Raw genomic sequence first — 20837 nt, forward strand, 5'->3', positions numbered from 1 at the left:
CCTGAGTATTACCTTTCCAAATAAGAGAATGGAAACAACACGAGGCTTATGGCCACATTCATGTCAAGAGCAGCACTGAAGCAAACATTTCCTTTGACAGACCTCAAGGTGGCCCAGTGGGGATTTGGGGCTACCCTCCAGCCCACGCTTTCCTCCAGCACTAACTTGCCCCAAGGCACCAGAAGTGCCATGCATGCTTTGCAAATGCATCTCTCTTCCAGGGAGAGGGCTGTATGCACACATCCCTCTCTCACTGACTGTGCATCCAGATCTGTCTATACATCTGACATCATGTTTATTTACTTCAAATGAGAATTCCAATTATAGCACCAAATTATTCTGAGGGGGTAACAACAAAGATGCTGCTTTTGGTCCAACATGGATTTATTTCAAAGCAATTTCCAACATGCTGCTCAGCAGCAGAAGTTGTAGGATGGCACACCACGAGGCAGGCTGCCAAAACTCAGCTCTGCTGCAGCTGAGCAGGCAGAAGTTCAACATAAACAAAAATAATTGAAAATGAAAACTGGGGGGAGAGGAAGGGGAGGGTAATAGACAGACAAACAGGCAAAGGCCAACGCTGAGAAAGAAAACCCTAAAATTCACAAAAACATTCTCAGTAAGGAGGGAGTACACCCTTATCTTAAAAAACAGTGTAAAGAAGCATCCCAAAATGGGCTTGTCTCAGCACTGCTAGGAATTGTGAGAGCCAGTAGAAGATTTTAGATTCAGCTGCAGCTCCGACAAGCTTCTTCACATGCTCAGAAAGTGGCTACGCATTTTCAGAACACAGGAGCTCAAACATCAGTGCGGCTTAAACTAAAACCCCCTGGAAAGCAGGAGAAGAATTTGTATCATATTTTCTAACTCTTATTAAAAGAACAGAATTTAGCTCACGGAGTTAATTGCTTAAAAACTAAAAGGAACTATTAAGTCACTTTTGCAACTTTGGCTGCTCAGGTGTTTGTGCCACTCACTGGGAAAAGCCACAGAACTGTAATTTCAGAGACACTCTGGAATTATGGATAAAGTGAGAGTAATGTAACTTGTGTAGAACAGGTTGGGCTTTGCAGACAATTTACTGAGGTTGTTTTATTTACTTTGACAACAGCTGCTATGTTGATACTGTAGTCAAACCTAAGAAAAAGTGTTTGCTAGAGATTCCTTCTTGATGGGATCTGCAGCCACAGTCTGGCAAGCAGCATTGGAGGATCAGCTGCTGGAAACTCTGCAGGAAAACAAGGAGAGAAAGACCCCATACTGGGACAAAGGGATGATCTGAGGTGGTCACAAAGAACTGAATTCTCTTCAGTGCTTCCAGGCCAGAAGAAAAATTGTTTTGGTATGCTAAGCACTGTTTTTACTGAGCTCTTATCATTAGTTGCTATTTTGGGGCATTAAAACATTGCACCTCAGCAGAAATTCAATGGAATTTCAGGGGAAAAGGCACCCAAATAGGCCCTACTGCAATTGAGAAGCCAGTCTGAGCTCAGGAAGCACTGGGATAAAAAGTCTTAGGTTGTCTTAAGAAAGTAGCAGGAATTTATCTGAAAAAGTGTCAGGTTAATAAACGTTATTATTTGCTACCAGAATTAAATAGTGCTTCTCAGCCTGTTGCAAACACACCACTGAAATGACTGGAGAAAAAAATCCCACGTGCTTACTTCTACACACAGGAACAAAGTCTGAAAGAAAAATGACCTCACAACAGAGCATTCCAAGTATAGCACAAATATTTGTTGACAATAAATTAAAAAATCCCAAATATTTGAGGCAGCAATACCTCTGTTACAGAACAGAGGCAATACTACCTAAGATGAATGGTGGTTTTTTCTTTACTCCTATCTCTTCATCCCACCATCCAGTCCAGCTTGTGACTTAGACTAGAAACACAAATAACGACAGGTAAAAAAAAGCAGTGTTGTTGTGGGTTGATGCTGGCTGGATGCCAGGCACCCACAAGAGCTGCTCACTCATTCCCCTCTGCAATGGGACAGAGGAGAGATAATTTCCTCTGAGAGAAAGGGTTCATGAGTTGACATAAGGCCTGGGAGGGACTGCTCACTAAACACCACCATGGGCAAATCAGGCTCAACTGGAAATATAAAGTGAATTTATTACAAACAAAATCAGAGTAAGATTATGAGGAGTAAAATAAACCCTTAAAAACACCTTTCCCCCACCCCTCCCTCCTACCCAAGCAGCACAAGGAGACAGGGAATGGGGTTATGGTTCAGCACCCAAGGCTTCTACTACTGCTCAGGGAGATGAGTCCTTCCCCTGCTGCACTGTGGGGTCCCTCTCACAGGAGACAGCTCTCTGTGAACTTCTTTGATGTGTCTCCATCTCATGAGCAACAGCTCCCTGTCAATTGCTGCAGTGCGAGTCCATCCCCAGGCAACAGCCCTCTCAAAACTGCTGCAAGCTGGGCCCCTCTTTCCACAGGGTGCAGTTCTCCAAGGATAGGCTGCTCCAGCCTGGAAGTAGGGCCCCCTCTCTCCATTGGGTCTCCCACAGGATCACAGCCTCCTCCAGGGATTCACCTGCTCCAGAATGGATTCCTCCATGGGTTATGGGTGGATCTCTGCATCTCCTGTGGATCCCCAGGGGCTGCAGGGACACAGCTGCTCCTCCATGGTCTGTACCACAGGCAGCAGAGGAATCTCAGCTCTGGCACCTGGAACACCTCCTCCCCTGCTTCTGCCCTGCCCTTGGTGCCTGCGTGTTGCTTCCCACGTTTGTTACCATGGAGGTGTTACCATCATCTCTAACTGGCCCAGCCATGGCCAGCAGTACATGCATCTTTGGAGCCATCAGGATTGGCTCTGCTGGACATGGTGGAAGCTTCTGGCAGCCTCTCACAGAAGCCACCTCTGTGCCCCCCCACTACCAGAAAACAGGCCATGAAAACCCAATACAAGCGTAAATAACCATATTACAAAACTTATTGCTAAAAAATAGATAGAAATAAAATCCAGCAACATAATAAGAGAGTTCACTGCAGGAAAGCCGTCTTCCAACAGATCAAGAATTTTGCTCAGCACAAATACAGTAAGCAAAAGCTAAAATCTTCCCAAAGCAACAAGAAAAACAAACCACTTTAAATATTATAACATAAAAGCATAAAAACCAGCATAAAAGTCAATGCCATGGATACCAGCTCACTCTGACCTCCACATCCAAAAAATATATGGAGATAATAAAGGGTCCTTGAGTCAGACAGGAAAAGTTATTAGTCAAGAAAGATGACTGAATTAGGAAGGACTGACATGATCAGGGCTGTTTATCTTAAAGAACAACAGAACTAAATAAATAGACACAGTATGATGAAAGTTAATTAAGAAGTATTTTTTTCCTTGCCCTCCTACTACAAAGTCAAACAGAACTAAATCACTTTTCAAACTGATACTTTAAAAAGAACAGGTGGATAACTTTAGGGACTCAATGCCACAAAATACTAGTGATGACAAGAACCAAGAGGATTAAACTGCAATTGGCTTTATATATGAACAGTCCCTGCCATTCCACTATAAGCAAACAGTAACAGACGGGGATTAGGGAGTAGTTCTGTAACAGAGGCCTCATTCCCTAACAGTTTAGGGAAGGATTTCATACATCACCCTCTGTGGCATCGTAGTTGTGCTACTGCTGGCTACATGATACCCAGCTAGAGGGACACTCATCAGATCACTCCAGCACCCCATGTTCTGCTACCACAACTGCCTGGTGGCAACAGGTGTGAGCTTCATGACAGATCTGCCACCTGGAGATCATGTGTGCATCCTTTAAGGCATGCCTGTTATCAAGCAGCCTTGATCAGAGCAGTCAAACTTCTGCAGTGAAGGTAAACTTTTTGTAATCTCAGTTGCAGTGCTTAATAATGCTTAGGCAAACTAGCCTTCACTTTTTAGTCTTTTTAGTCACCTGAGAGTTTATTTTCCATTCTGTCATTACATCTTTTAGTTTAATGTAGAAGTTAATCATTTCAGATTTTTTTTTTTTGAGACACAGGAACAAACTACAGGCAAACCCAAGAACACCCTGATTGCATCTTCCTGACACTACTCAAGAAACTCACTGATGCTCTTCCAAAGCAGTTATGTTGCTTTTTAAGACAGGCTCCCCACAATGTACTATGATTCTTTGTGAAGAGGGCATTCTTTATCCTTCAGTAATGGAAAAGCTGCTAGTCCTCCCAGCACCCCAAATGACTGTCAATGGTGAACAGCAAACCAAACAACATGATGAAGGAATATAAATCAGGTACACCAGGGTGTGCTTGCAATACAAGCACAAGTCCAACTTGGCAAAGGCAAGGTCAGCAGTGGCTGGTTACATCCTCCATCCCTTCCTTCCTAGCCCCATGCTTGCAAGCGTTGATGTTACCATATGTAAGGAAAATCCCACATTCCTAGTTACAGCTTCAGCTGCTCTTTCATCTTCTATGCTTGATTGGCCTGGTGTTGCAGTATGAGAATATTTCATAATAAATCTATATTTTCATTTGTCCTTAGTAAAGTTGGGGATGATTGATGTTTCAGTCAGAGTTGAGCAGTTTTTACAATGCATAAAAATGTGGCTAAGCACAGTGTAAGTGTATCCCTACAACGTCTAGGTGCCTCCTGTAGTTTCAAAATACCAGAAAACTGGAAGGATGTCTGAATGCAACTGTAATGAAAATCTCATTATTAACTACCATTTTACTGAGCAAATATCAACATCTCCCTCCTGAATAACAAGAGCATTTCTAACAACAGTCATCGTATTTCTTAATGGAGAACCAAATTCACTGGCAATAAAGTCCAGGTTCCCGGAAGAAAAATTACTCTGTGCTCTCTGTAGACAGACTGGGTTTTAATGAGCAAGGAAACCACAAAGGGCCTGATCCTAACCCCACATAAGTCAATGGGATGGCTTCTACTGACTTCAGTGGACTTTGGAAGGAGATCTGAGGTCCTGATTTTGCATTTGTCGTACTGTCAGCTTCACTGAAAGCCACAGGGAGTTTCAGTGTCACTCAAAGAAGAAAAGTTCTTCAAGAACTAATACTATCCCTTTCCCCAGTATGGAAAATTCCACATTATAAGCAGGAAAAAGAATAATAAATTGTTGGGAATTTAAGAATGTGTTTTCAAAAAAAAGAATTCTTTGGGATGACATTCAGGAGGCTCATTTTGTGCCAACCCTGATTGTGAAGAACGTTAAGAGCTCCAAATGTATTATATAATCTTTCCCAATATCACTTACAAGTGGCTTGCTGACAGCACATTTTATTTTCAAGTCTACTTTTCTTAGTAGTTGTGTCTTCCAGCACCAAAATGGTCTGTTCATGTGGAACTGGTGGAATATATTAGAACAAACTAATACACTGGAACAGTAACTTACCATGGATTACAGGTTGCATGTTTTCATTTACAGTCGGTAACAGAGAGCTTAAAACACATAACATTTTCCCCTGGTATGGTATTTTTCTTTCTATGGTTGTGCTCTGCAAGACATTACTTCAGTGTACACCTTCTTTACTGACCTTAATAAATTACCTGTAAGCTTTGAGTTAAGGACACAGTTCTTCAATTAAAACTAATAGCCATAATTGCAGCATCTCTCTAAGGTGCTGCTGCTCTCTGTTGGCTGTACACTATGGAAACACAGCTGGGGTCAACAAACAAGAGCTCTTCAGGACTGAGCATAGCATTTCCTCCATTTGAGAGTCTGACCAGTCACAGATTTTAGTTCTTGTCCATCAAACATGCAGCACCTTTGGCTACTTGGTTATCACAGAATGTGTGCCCATACATTATTTCCCAGTAGATGCTTCTTTTTATTCCTAATTACCATGAAAATGAGTTCCCACAATACCCAATTTCAGTGGGAGCTGCTAACACTCAGAAGCCCTGAAAATAAGGACTCATTTTATAAAGCCAAACCCAAGAATATCTGCATCAGCAGACCCTAAGAAAAATATCTGCCTACATGACACAATTAAACACTTGGCTTTGTGTAATTGAGCCTAGCATTGACTTCAAGAATAACTAGGATCTGCTGCACCATCCTAGTTGAGCTTCACGTTCCCAATGCACATCCCATCTGCCCAGCACAACTGAAAGGACTGTTCTGACCTAAACTGTTAAAATTCCATTGTGGCTTGTCAGATGTGTCACTTAATACTTCAGTCTGTGTTGCTGGCCCAGAGGATGAGGGTGGCAATATCTCAGCTGAGAACTATGAGTCCTTCATATATCAAAGTAATAAAAAAACCCCACAAGAATCAGTCTTCATCTGTCTCGTTTCTGGTGTTCATTCACAAAGAATGAAGAGTAATTCATTTCCTTACTATTCATCTGTCCCACATATGTACTAATAGACATGGAAATACTAAGCATAAATCTTTTCTTCATCCTCAGAATGATTTTTAAAAGGCACCCTTCCCTTGCATTTCTGTGTGATGCTTGATAAATAATAGATCAGTTGCATGGTGTTCATTTTAATATTAATGTTATCAGACAGCATTTGAGAGAACTAGGGCAGAAACCCAAATTCTGGAAGAATTTGGTATGGCAGCAGTCACCATCCAGAAGTATTTTTTTCAGCTCAGGTCCACCTCTATAATATACAGACATTATGGGGTGTGCAGGACCATGAATTTCCCTTCAATTTACCCAGAGACAAGGATGCTGGCTGCAATTTTTAAAAATGAATTATTTAAAATTAATTGGTAGGTTAAAATAAAATATCCATGAAACACAAAAACAATGGGAAGATACTGTGATCTGCTTTAAGAATCCTGAAATTTTTTTGTTCTGAAATTAAAGAAAACCTTGTTGACATTTCCCAGTATGGAGATGAGCAACCTTTGAGCTACATTTCCCAGTATGGAGACAAGCAACCTTTGAGCTACATAATGCTTTGATTCAGCTTAAGAAAATTCTTCCTAGCTATAGGGCTTTATTTATCCCTACAACAAATATGTTCTGGATCCATAAAATATAAAAAAAACCCCTAGGATTAATTATTTAGTGCTATATCCATCACTCTTCCATGCAGTACTAGGAAGAATAAAAGGACTTTTTCCTCCCATCTCCTATCCTGGCAGCTTTATAGAATGTATATTTAGCTGAATCTAGTCTAAGAATTAGGGGCCAGGCCACTTTGTTATCCCACTCAACAGTTCTGAGGAAGGCTTTCAGTGAGTGCAAATATGTGCAGGCATCACACACATGCAATTCCCAACACACAGAGGACAGCCATGTCCTTCATCGCCCCAAGGAAAGTGTGCTGGGGCTGCCTTGGCGCTGTGGCCACTTTCTGTGGCTACAAAGATTGTTGTAAGCCATGAGCAAACAGAGCCATCTCTACCTTCCCATGCAGACCTCTAGTCAAGAATTGAAGGGAATCTGAGAGAGCTTGGGATGTGCTACAGGTTTTTCTCCACATTGCTCAGACACTGCAGAAAACAAACATGTCATACTTGCACACTAACATTCATTTAAAAGCTGATTTAGGAGGAGAGGGACAAACGTTACATGAAGGACACATCTACTGTATTAAAGAAAAATGACTTTCAGGTACAGACCTGACACCCAGCCAGAACACATTCCTGTCCCTCACCCATATTCCTTTGCAGGGATTCTCAGCCTGCAGTGCTGTCATCCATCACTGGTAGCCCTGACAGGACTGCTCCACCTTGACTTCCTAGACTGTACTGTTATTGTGGGAGAATGAATGGGGAAGGGATAGAGACCAAGACAAGACGGGAAGGGTATGGAATCTCACCCTCAGACAGCAGAGCAGAGCCATGAGCATCACAGGCAGCAGCAGAGAGCCAGAGCACTGGCACAGGCAGAGAAAACTGTTTCAGTGAGTAGAGAGGGACAATACTCACCATCTAACAAATGAGATTACAAAAGCTTTCCCTCTCTGACATAGTCACATTCATTGCAATGCTTCTCATACTCTAGTATGCCCACCATTGCAGAGTAGGAAAACCAGTTCTGCACAGGAGTAGCCTCCACATCTGTTCTACAAGGTGAGCAATTCACTAGGATTTCTCTGAACTCAGAGGCACTCATGAGCCTATTGCTCTCTATTGTGCATCCTGTAGCAGCTGACTCCTTCAGCCATTTTTCACCATCCCACTGCTTGTCAATAAATCACCGTGCTAATTCCTGTGACACCTGCTGTGAAGTGCTCTGGGAATTGTGGCAAAGATTCCTGGGCTGCATCTGAGAACTGGTGGTGAATGGCTGACTTCAGGTTGACATGATGAAGAAAGGTTAAGGCTCTTCAGCTGAGCAGCCTCTTAGAAATGATTCATTGTGACTCCAGCAATTCCTTTTCTATACAGCAAGTCTGTCCTTGGCATCTGCCTGAACACGTAAGGGGTTTGATGCTTGTCTTCTGTGTTGCTCATGTACTTAAGTTTCCCTCTCTTATTACCTGGGAAGGGTGATTACATTTCCTACAGAATATCACCAGTGATACATCACACTTCAGGGCTGTGTTTCCCCCCACCCTCTAATGGGAACCTGTGGTTACTTCATCTTTTCCTTCCTTGAATACCAATCCTCCCACAAGCCTGTGTGTTAGCAACCAGCCTCCCACCAAAGAATAATGGGACTCCTACTGACGCTCATTTATAGTAAATTATTTCCAGTTAGTAAAAAGAATTCTCTCGGTGAAGACTCTGGAGAGCCAGGGATGGTACAGCAGAACACTGTCTGCCCCACAATTGATTTGAATAGAGTGGTTTGAAGGAAACCTCAGACTTCAATAGGAACCCATTAAGAACAGCTATTTGCATGGTGCCTGTCTGAACACTGAGGACAGCAAACAAAGTAGAATCTGTCTATCATGGTCAGCTGATTATTCCTTTTTTTATTCTTCCACAATTAGATGGTCTTCAAATAAACACTGGCATCAGAGATCTGAACTAGCAGTCACAGGCTGTGTAAAAAGACATAAGTCACAGAACTCACTTGATTTTTGTATAAAGCAAGAAATTTTGCATTGTTTTGGTGTTTTTTTTTTTTAGAACAGTTCAAGTGCTTGCTTTTTCTACAGGAAGGACTTCCCCACTTCTCATTCCTCTCATAGTTCTTCATGACACTCGGATTTGGATAGGGAACTGCTATCTGGGGGACTGTAAAAGCAACCCAAAGGAATTAAGTATCTGAATTCACACTGGAATTCAAAAGCTGTAGGCCAAGCAGTAAAAAAATTTTGAAAAGGGTGCTTAACGAAAGTATGCAGACAGATTCCAAGTCTGCACATATACAGATAACAAATGCAGCACTGAAAAGGTCTGCTTCCATATCAAACAATACTTTCTAGCTTGTGCTATGGAAGTGCACGCTCTTTTTTGCTGTCTCTGACTTCACCCTGTTTTGTACTACAAATAAGCTGGAACAAGGGTGTGCATATATATATACATATTTACTCAATTGATTCTCTATATTCATTTCAATCAGGAATGTTTTTGCCAGGGAGGAAAAGGAAGAATTAAAAGCTTTTCAGTCCCATTTCCTCAAACAAACAAACAAACAAACAAACAAACAAAAAAAACCCAAACAAAAAAAAAACAAACAAAAAAACAAGCCCTAGCAGAATAGGTGCTCTGGGCTCCATGAATGTCCTTGCCACTGTGCAGGATATCTAGGAAAGTTAAATTCCAATAGTCTCACTCCTGGTGGGGAACAGCAGGGCATCATGACTGCTATAAAGCAGGGAGCGCAGGATCTGCTGAAGCCATAGATCAATCAGCATGGCAGGGTTACCCTGGAGTTACTGACACGGAGTGCAACTCCTGGCTCCTTTAAATTTCCTTTAGGCAGTCAGGATGAAAACCTTATCACCTGAGAGCTTATCTCAGCTCTGCTGGGCCATGAACAGAACCTGTATGTCTTCATAAAGCATCTCTTTCTGAGCAGCCCAGTGTTTACTCTAAATTAATTTGGCCAGAAAGTCCCTGACCACCTCCAAGCAGGGGCTGCTGTGAGAATGGAGCTGCTATTTCTACACAGCTGCTGTTCTAAGGGGAAAAAGGCAGTGAAGAGGAAGAGCCCAAAGAGTAGCTGGGGCCACTCTGACTGAATCAATCAAACAGCACTGGCTGTTGGGTTGGCCTGGGGCACAGGGAGTGCCTGATACACACATTTACCAGGAGTGAAATGCACCCAAATTCCATTACACACACATCTCCTAGGCTGAAGCCCACAAGGCAAAAGAATAATAAAACTATCATTGAATGGTTTGGATTGGAAGTAATTTTAATATTATCTAGTTCCCGACCACCTGCCATGGACAGGGGCATCTTCCACTAGACTAGGTTGCTCAAAGTCCCATACAAACTGGGCTTGAATATTTCCAGGAATGGTGTTAAGATATAGTTGTTAAAACTATTAGAGAGATGTTTCTGCCTGAATTAAGGAGCAAACAACACCACATGCTATAGTCAATAGCGCAGATTTTTATTTAACAGTAACTGTGAGGGAGAGAGGGAAAGACAAATAAATAGGAGAGGGTGGGGGGAGAGGGGGGAGAAAGAGATTAACAGTAAAAAAAACGCCCACCATTGTGGGTACTGATGACATCCCTTTGGTCCTCTTCTGATCTTCTCAGTGGGAACAGTCACCTCTACCAGAGGTGGGGAAGCCCACAAAACAGAGTCTAGTGCCTTTATTCACTTAGGTTCAGGTGAGAACACCCAGGTACCTCCCCTGGAGTGGGGAGTTTTACACTGGATGATGCAATACTTTGGACCAGAGGACACTTCAGGAGTGTTTGATAGTTTATGACACTTTCAGACTTTTATGGCACCTTATGAAACATTACAGCAATTATGGCACATCAGCAGGGATGAATACCCTCAAGCTATGTAGAAATATCCTGATACTATTCCAGAAGGGACTTTTTCATAGCTGAGCCACTTGTGTAAGAACTCTGGCATGACAAAAAGCATTTTCCCTGCTTCCAAGGATTCACCTCTTATCAGGCCCTTCCTTTATCTTGTTCAACACCCAGCTGTACCCTCCTGTGATGGGTATACACAGCCCCTCTGCACCTGAGGGAAGTGGTCGATTGTTTGAGTCATCAACCATTAACAGTCCAGTCTCTCAGAATGGGGCATCCACAACTTCTCTGGGCAACCTGTTCCAGTGCCTCACCACCCTCATAGCAAAGAATTTCTTTCTAATCTAAACCTAGCCTCTCTCAGTTTAAAGCCATCACCCCATGTCCTGTTACTACATGCCCTTGTAAGAAGTCCCTCTCCAGCTCTCCTGCAGGCCCCCTTTAGGTATTGAAAGGTGCTCTGAGATCTCCCTGGAGTCTTCTCTTCCCCAGGCTGAACAACCCCAACTCTCTCAGCCTGTCTTTGTAGGAGAGGTGCTCCAGCCCTCTGAACATCTTTGTGGCTTTCTCTGGACTTCCTACAACAGGTCCATATCTTTCTTATGTTGGGACCCAGAGCTGGATGCAGCACTCCAGGTGGGGTCCCACGAGGGCAGAATCCCCTCCCTCCCTGCTGGCCATGCTGCTTTGGATGCAGCCCAGGATACAACTGGCTTTCTGGGCTGCAAGTGCATGGTGCTGTGACATGTGGAGCAACCAACACCCAAAATCTTCTCATCAACCTTTCTCTGCAGGGCTGCTCTCAAGCCATTCTATGCTCAGCCTGTATTTGTGCTTGGCATTGCTCCAGCACATGTAGACAACCTTGTCATGAGCATGACTGCAGCAGGAAGGACAGAAAAGGTTCTTATTCTCAAGAAAAACCAGGTGGCATTGATCCTAGTCAGGACAAGAAAGGGAGAAGAGAGGAGATGGACTGGGGGTCCTACTGTAGTGTTTTAACTAGCCACTGTGTGGTTATGCTATACTGTGACAGCTGAAGAAAGGCTCAGAAGTGAATGAGAATCCTCGGACAGATCCTTCCATGAACAGTTAATCTATTTCAAAAATGTTATAGTCTGACATTCATGTGACCAAAAGCAGGGGAAAAAAACCAAAACAACCCCTGGAGAACATTTTTCATTAATTGAAAACCAATTCTCTGCTAGCTACTGTCAAAAGCAGCTCCTGGGTTGTTTTTCTCTGCAGAGAAGCTGCTGCTGGGACTTTGCCAGTTCAGCAGTTAAAGGTAATCTCAAAGAATCCCTCAGCAAATTGTAAAGTGCTCAGGCTGAAGAACAACAAGGTGTTTGGGGACTGACTTGATTGTTTTAATTTGCGTAATACTAGCAGCAAGAAGCACTTAAGAATTATTCTGCTTAATTCACCTATTCCAAAAGCAAGACAAAACCAAATCAGCTTTAATGAATAAACCAGACCTAAAAAGTATTTGATTTTATCTCCATGTAGATAAGGAAAGTGCAAGATTTGGCATCTGGTGCAAAGTGATATTCTTACATTGTATTTTCTATACACTAACAAGGAGCTAGGGGCATGCATTGACACAACACAGCAGTCAACAGGATCTGACTCTTTGCTGTCAGATCTCTTCCTTTTACTGTTTGGAAAAGAAGAGACACAGGTCATCTGAGTACTCCCAAAATCTCTAAAGATGGTGCCACAGTGCACCTACCTTCCTCCTTCACAGCAGCCAATACATTTCCTCTCACTTCATTTAACAGACTGTGACAAATGTGCAGATCTCACCCCACAAATGTGCAAGTAATTGACTCAAAGGCAAGAATAAATCCTTTCTTACCTATTCCCCTTATATTTTTAACAGCATAGCCGTCAAAACACAGCAAATCAATTTTCCCCCCTTACTGTCTCCACCCTGCCTTTTCAGAATATTTTTAGTTGCTCTGATTAAAAATTTACCTCTTAAGTACACTGAGGACACAGTGCATGTCTAGATTACATTTTTTTATAACTTTTTCAGTCTACCTATGTATCTTCCTTGCAAAGGAAGGTGTGGAGCCATATCTTTCCTTACTTCCCATATCCTTCTAACAAAATGGAAATATTAGTAACTAACTTTGAAAGACCAACAGGAAAATAACTTTACAGCAAAAATGTAGGTGATGCAGAAAATACATCTTCAGAATGAAGATGTGAGGCCATCACATGTCATGGGATTACACAAGATACCTTACACAAGCGAAACATGGCACACTAAACTGAAAAACACACTTGCAGGTCTTGCCCAAAGCAAAGATAACAACCTCAGCATTTCTGTATTCTGTCTTTGGTACTGCATTTTAGGGGACAAGTTCTCACCCCTGGACTCTTATCTCTCTCTGTCCTCTTCATCAAGGACAATGTGGGTCACAAATGTCTTGTGCCACTTCTATCACATATTCTACCATGTGTGATTAACCAGTACTTCCTCTATTACTTTGTCCAGATATGCTTTAATTACCATGCCTGAAATTCTGCATGTGTGCAGCCACAGTACTCATCTGAATGTCACCAAAACTGTATGAATGAAAGAATGTAAATCCCTCTTCCTGGGATTCTCTGCATTGATCTGCTTATTCACAGCAGGCAGAGACCCTTCTACCTTTTGACTGCCATTCAGCCACCTTTTTGTTTTTCCTGTGAAATCTGTTTCCTATCCAAAACTGGAGAAGTCTTGTCTACTGAAAAAGAGATTACTTTCTGATTTAATTTCTGAAGGTCATTCATATTGATTAGACAGCTTAGACAAGTTGAGTAGTAGAAGGCCTAAACGTAAAGATATATGGAGGATAAAACAGCCATTGCAAAAAGTAAGGGAAACACCCCTTTCTTTTCTTCTTTTAGTATCAATATAGTCCAAAACTCTTTTTTTTTTTTTTTTTTTTTTTTTTTTTTGCAAATGTTTGTTCACTAAAATGTTCCAAGGGGGAAAATGTCAGCTACAAATCCTCACTCATTGTGTATTTGCACAGCAATGCTTAAAGGTCCTTAAAGATCTCCAAGGATTTGAAAGAAATAATTCAGTCAGGTAGCAAAAACAGTGCCACTGCCTTCCAGTGGCTGGTTACACAGCTCATGGGGCATCTGACAACTCCAGGCAAGTCACAGTGAACTCACTTCACACATCATGCATGGAGAAACACATTCCACCATCCAAATGTATGAAAGTCTAACTGTTTGAAGCTAATGCATCAAGCAAAAATAGCTGCAATACACAGGATGGACTGTGGAAAATGTTTTGCTCATTGCAAAGAGACACTTCTCTGCTTTTCTTACAGATGGCCTGCTCCTGTTCTTGCCAAAACCACCAGTTTCACTCAGTTTTCTTGGCACTTAGAAAAGTCACAACTTTTCCCTCACATATGCTGGCTGATTCTTTATATACCTGAGTAACAGGTGTGTTACAGCCATGTTTTGCATTATTCATCTTGGATGAAGTTAAACCCTGACTGTGTGACACATCACACATTACTTAGTTTACCTCAGTGCTGTGTTTTGATTTTGCTCAGTTAAGTTTACCTAAGACACTTTTAGGCTGGAACAGTTCTTAATTACCCCGGCACAGAAACTTGGCATTCTCCTAAATTTGTGCTTTTCAGCAATGAGACTTCTTTCTTCCTGTGCTTCCCTAAAAGTTGTCTCAATATTATTAACTTACAAAGCAGGTAATCAAGTTTTACTTGCTTTCAGGCATCTCTTCTTGCTTAAACAATTACTTATCTCATGCTTTTTCCTGCCCCCACTTTCCTTTTCCCTGTAGAGAAATACATTTTCTCTGCTAATACACACCATAACTGCAACACACTGCAGAATGGGTATCAGTCTAAAGCCCAGTGAAATCTTGAAAAGTTTCTGAACCACAGAAAAGGCAACTACACAGTATTACACAGGCAGCCTCTATAAGGGATTTTAATTTAAAGACCTCTTTTTGTGTTATAAATTAGTTTTATTTGTATAACATTTTCTACCTTCAGATCTTTATAGTCCAATAACTAAGAAAAGCAGTTTAAGAAGGAAAATGAGACTACCAAATGTCCTAATTCCTCATGAAACTGGTGTTTTTAAAGGATTAAAAAAATCTGAATTTTAAATTCTAGAAGTGATTAAATACAAGCATAAACTTAATAAGCTGCTTGTAAGTAACTAACATTCAAAACAGCAGCACTGCCGTTTTTCCAGTCCTAGACACTTTTCTCCCATCCTCCACAGGAGATTCACTAAAAATTCAAGATAATGATTACAAGTACCTAGACCTGTAACATACAGATCCATAGCAACGCTGAGGATCTCTTATGTTAATTTTTGTGCCCAGAGGCTTTTCTGAAACACTGAATTAAAGAAACCACTGTATCATTCCCATAACAAGATGATTATCTAGGAATTAAGACTAAGTAGAAAACTCTTTTCAAAACGTCAGTCTTCCAAGGCCTTTAAAAATCAAACAAAATTACTGATGTGGCTTACATCATCAGTTCTCAAAAGTTACATATCTGCTCACATCCTGTTCTAAAAAGAAAGGGCAAAGTAACCATTATGAAAGTCTTCATTTATGATTCCTTGTTAATGCAGCAGCTAATCTCCTTGGAATTACTGATTTTTAATGGGACATTTGAAATGATTTCTTCTACTGTTGTTGCAGGTGAAAAAACCAAGAGGACTACAACATAACTTACCAACAATCCATTAGTGTCACCTCTCAAATTTTTCAGATGTAAAAAACCAAGAGGACTACAACATAACCTACCAACAATCCATTAGTGTCACCTCTCAAATTTTTCAGATGTAAAGGTGAGAAATTTTTCCTGCTTGAAGTGTCAAAACATATTTGGATGTCTGCTGAGTGAGGTTTAAATGGTTTAGAGAACAAAACTAGTAGAGGTCCTAAATCTATGTGACAATTCTCTGTGAGCAATCAACCTTCCCTTCTATTTGCAGAAGTTACAGAGAGAACCAGAGGTGTATTCCTTGAGGAGGAACAACTGTCATCCCTGGACTATGTTCTGTATGTGTCAAAGCATATCAAAGGAGAAAACACACATAGTAGAAAACCAGAACAGTGAATCCTGTCCCTACCTCACCACTCTACTAGTATGGAAGCCAATATTCTCAGCAGAGAAGAGAAGCATAACCTGTGAGTTGAGCCATGACTGATGCAGTGCTGCTGGCAGGCTGCCACAGTGCATGTGGATTTCCCCAGTAAGATGCTGAGAGTAATCACAGAATAATACTGCCACTGTTTCAGGAAGCAGGGAACAAGATTCCTCCAAACTTTCCGACTTGGAAGAGCTGCTTGCACTACACATAGGATTTTACCCTAAGAGATGATGTAACAACGAAGATAATTGCTGGTTTGGTACCACTGAGGAGAACGTAGACAAAAATTGGCAATGAGCACTGAGGTGTTACACATACAATAAACTTCTGGCATGAATGAATGGAAGGACCAGTTCCAGAATGGGATTCAACAACTCAGTTTTTACCAAAAAATGTTGATTGCACTGTATCAGAACCATCATGATAGAAGACAGCAGGATCTGTGTGCAGAGCCTTCAGTGTCTATGTTCTTGTGCTAACTGATACTATGGTGCACTCCAAGTGACAATAAGAAGTTACCCATACCTGCAATAAACTTGCTTCTCAATTTTCCTGAAAGATATAGTCTGTTCTTTACAATGAAAGGTACTCATTATCTTATCCTAACCTGTATTCCTCTTCTGCACACACCATCTTGAGTAAGTTAAGATCCTTTTGCACGATTTGCATGTGAGAAAGACTCAAGAATTAATGACTCAAAGCTTTACGATGACCATGCAAATTTCATTTCCATTTCTGTTTCTTCACACAGCACAGTCTCATATAACACTACACAAAAAGGGTAAAAAGGAAAAAATCCCCCAAAAATAAAAATCCACTGTAATGCCATGAAAACTAGGCCACAGAACAATCAATTCATCTGGCCTCCATCACATACCAAATTCAAAAGAACAACAGAGGATGTAGAAAGCAGAAAATAAAAAATCTATAGGTGTTGGAAAATATCATGAAACATTTACCTGTTATATTCAAAAAAGGTTTATTATTTGCCTTCCTACAGCACTTTAGAAAGTCTCAAGAAAAATTATTTTAAACCTCAGTTTTAGATAGCTAGATAGCCAGCAGCTTTTTTATTTCTTGATTTGGGAACAGTACATATGAAACAAACAAATTGAACAAATTGAAAAGCAGTACATATGTAATAGCTGATACTTGTCTGCTTTTGAGGCAACTGTTATTATCAGTTGGACAAATACCCTGTGCACTCCCTGGTCATGTCAGAGCTGCAATACCCATATAATATTCTGAAACCTGAGAGATTGTTCAACAGCATATAAATAAGTGTCAGAAAGAAATGAACAAGGTCTTTTTTTTCCCTCACAGTTGAACACCAACAATCGCATTCTGCAACAAACCATTATTAATACTGACATTATAGTAAAGGTCTACTAGTGTGTCAAGACTAGAAGAAGAAAGGAAGAGAACAAGAAGACAAACTTCATTCACTTAGCAAAGAGCAAGACTAGAATGTCAGACACGCGCCGGACAGGAGTGTCACGCACTGCCAGATGTACTGAGGAAGGCAGTTGTTCACTGTTTCTGTCAAAACCTGAGCACAAAGCATTGGGGTAGTCTGAATACCAGAAGTTCAGTACTAGTGGAAAACTGAAAAATAGGTAGTATTTCTTTTAAATGAAAAGTTGTTTTTTTGGTTTTTTTTTTTTTTGCTGCAGGAAAGTTTTGGAGCTAAAAAATGAAATGTGCACATATTGTAAGAATAAAGAACTTCTTGGTATACAGAACTAAAATAGTCACAAAATATTTATACTATGACCACAGGAAAAAGGTGTTAAAATTTTCACTTACTTTGGATGGGCAAATTCATCCAGCAGGACAACCTTTTCTATCAAGTCTCCACCAATGGTTCGAACCAAATCATAGAAATCATTCTGAGAGTACGTCTCAGAAGGCAGCCAGAAGGAGATGTCATTGATCAAAGGTGGATATCGGCTGAGTGGCTAAAAGAAATTTAAAAGCATACCTTTATACATGGTCGGACTTGATAACTATATCTACAACTGTTCTGAACTTACATAACACACAAAGTACACAGTTTTGAGGTTTTTTGAAATGGTCTTTGAAGGGTAAACTGACCTCATAAATGACTGAGATGGAAGATTTTATACTAGGAAATGTCTTTTAAAGATCCCCTCATAACAACTTTGGTTTTTTCATTGATAAGAAAAATCTTGTTTTTGTTTGCTAAAATTAGAGTTTATGACCCTGAACACACTTTTGCAACAGAGTTGCTTAGAAGGATGAGATAATGTCAGGTGGTTTTTCACTAGGTAGATTTGCACTTTTTAAAAGCATTTTCCAGACTTTTTGCAGATTCAAAACTTCTTGTCACATTCAGGTATAAAATTCATATGCATTTTATAACACTCTTATATTACACAACAGATTTATTATTTTTACTGTCGAATTTTTAACAAAGTCTTATAAATAGGCACCTTCTTATTAAAATGTTTTAATAAGAAACACACTGTGGCTTAAAAAGGGGGATCAGTTCACTTTCTGGTGGATTTTGTAGACATCCAAACATCTACAATAACACAAAAAAATATGGCTGTTAACATAGTTATTCATTCCACAAGTACCACACTTGGCTTTTAAACACAAAGGGGAACCTTTGCTTCCCACATAGAGTGGGCAGATAGTGTAACTTGTTATTTGTAAAAATGGGAATAGAAAGAGGAATGAAACCAGATAATCAACTTTTCAGTTTTGATGAAACTTCCCAGGACTCTGTGGGTTTCAGATCTCACCTTTGGTGAGAAGTTTTGCCCTTTGAAGAACAGAAAATGGTAACATTCTCCTTTCATGACCTCTAGGTCATACAGGATCTTACTTCTGCCTTGCATTAATTCTCTGCAGTTGAAAAAAGTACTTTTGCACAAGATAGTTGGAGTCTGCAGGAGAAAACATCTATTTTATTATTTTCTTTATATATACAAGAGATTCCATGTGTACACCTTGGTCTATACAATATAATATCTCACTCAAAATGTATTCCATGTCTGGGAATGTTTGATGATGGAGCAGTGGAAACTTAAGTGAGTACCTGCTAAAGCAATAAACCTGTTAATAAGGCAAGTTTACAGCATTCTGATTTACTCAAATACTGTTCTGTAGAGTGTAAACCAGTCAATAAATACCCGATAAGGAATACAGTGCCAGTTTTAAATTAATAACACCCCCAGCAAATAAAATTGTGAATCGCAAATGATTATTGAACTTGTTAAAGGAATAAAGTTGTCAAATGAATTCATATCCTGTACATCAAATTAAAAAAAGGAAACTTGCACAACAAATCCAATGCAAAAGAGCTTTTGATAAAACACTAATGAATGAAATGCAAATGTCTCTGCTCCACAAAAGTCACAGCTGCAAATGCTGGAGATGCTCCTCAGACAACAACCTGATACACATGTTAGTGTAAATAAAGTTATAATCCTGCAGTAGACCCCTATAGTCTCACCTCATTCCTATCTACCACTTTATTTACCACTGCTATAGTTCAGGAATATACTGAACACCCTTCAAAGCTTGGTGGGACTAATACAAAACTTACTGAACTCACAGTTCAGGACATTTAATTATTCAACCAGAAGATGTGGCTTATGAGTCTCAGCATGATCAAGGCACCTACTTTCATTCACACAAGTACAAAGACAATAAAGAAAACTAATTTCATGTTCAGGTAACTCAGAAATGTCCTGTGCTGGTTTTGGCAAGAATTAATTGTCTTCACAGGGGCTAGCACGGGACTGTGTTTTGGATTTGTGCTGAACACACAGTTGGTAACATAGAGATGCTTTTGTTATTGCTGGGCAGTATTTGCACAGAGGCAAAACCTTTCCATTTTTCTGTACTGCCACACTGGCAAGAAAGCTGCAGAATTTGGGAGGAGACACAACTGATACAGGTGACCCCAAATGACCAAAGGGATATTCCAGACCCTACAACATCCTGCTCAGTATATAAAGTGGGAAGAAGGGATATGTGGAGTGATGGTGTTTATTTTCCCAGGTAGGCATCACATGTGATGGGGCCCTGCTCCCCTGGAGATAGCCTGCCCATGGGAAGCAGGGAATTAATTTCTTGTGTGTGCAGCTTTTTCTGTCCAGTGTCACTAGTGTGGAAAAACAATCGTTGTAGTTTTGTGTGTGTATGCTTGTGCTACAAAGACTGGAAGGACAAATGCCTAAAACATCACATAAGCATAACTTTTTATTACTAGCTACTAACCTTTTCTCAGAGCCTTGTAATACAGAAAAATCTTTTATGGTAAAAGGCAAGGCAATAATCCCATATTATATTGTCCCTTCACCACCTGGCTGCAGTCAATATCATTGCAGTAAGTCTTATATCAACACTAAAGTTAGTATAAGGATAAAATTCCTAGTTCTCAAATGTATCGATCTGTTTGTTGTAGAGCTCCATGAGTCACATCGTAGTTTATTAGCTACACCTAAAATGTGAATAGGCTACTAAAGAGTCTCCAATTGGCAAGCCAAAATGAAGTTCCTAAATTTGTATTCAGGCACTCCAGCAAATACATACTGTGATCCAACAGACCACTTTGCCATTCTTTGATCCTTTCTAAACTCTCCGGCTCTATAACAGCAGACTGGTCCAAAGTCCATTGATTTTGGTCCTTTTTCAAGTTCAAGGCAAATGCCAATCCTAGAGACCATGTCCTTATGAATTTACAGACCTTTCAAAGGCTCCCCTTGAGAGAAATGTGTTCTTCCCACTAAATCTTCTACTCTGTTGTTGCCTCCAGCCACCACTTCCAGCTGCACTCTCTTCATGGCTCAGGAGTCCTCCAGCAC

The 20837-nt window shown here is 40.6% G+C and overlaps 1 protein-coding gene across 6 annotated transcripts in view; it reads right to left on the reverse strand.

Annotated features, from left to right (window-relative positions):
* Positions 1 to 20837, reverse strand: part of FARS2 (phenylalanyl-tRNA synthetase 2, mitochondrial) — a 231919-nt gene that overhangs the window by 57781 nt on the left and 153301 nt on the right. For 5 of the 6 annotated variants that reach the window (XM_030943366.1, XM_030943367.1, XM_030943363.1 and 2 more), the window contains one exon: positions 17806 to 17957. The exons of the other annotated variant lie outside the window; for it this stretch is intronic. In XM_030943366.1, the coding sequence (XP_030799226.1) occupies positions 17806 to 17957 (152 nt within the window). The remainder of the gene's footprint in view (positions 1 to 17805; positions 17958 to 20837) is intronic. 6 annotated transcript variants of the gene reach the window in all.

This window comes from Camarhynchus parvulus, chromosome 2 (assembly GCF_901933205.1).
Source record: "Camarhynchus parvulus chromosome 2, STF_HiC, whole genome shotgun sequence".
Lineage (NCBI taxonomy): Eukaryota > Metazoa > Chordata > Aves > Passeriformes > Thraupidae > Camarhynchus > Camarhynchus parvulus.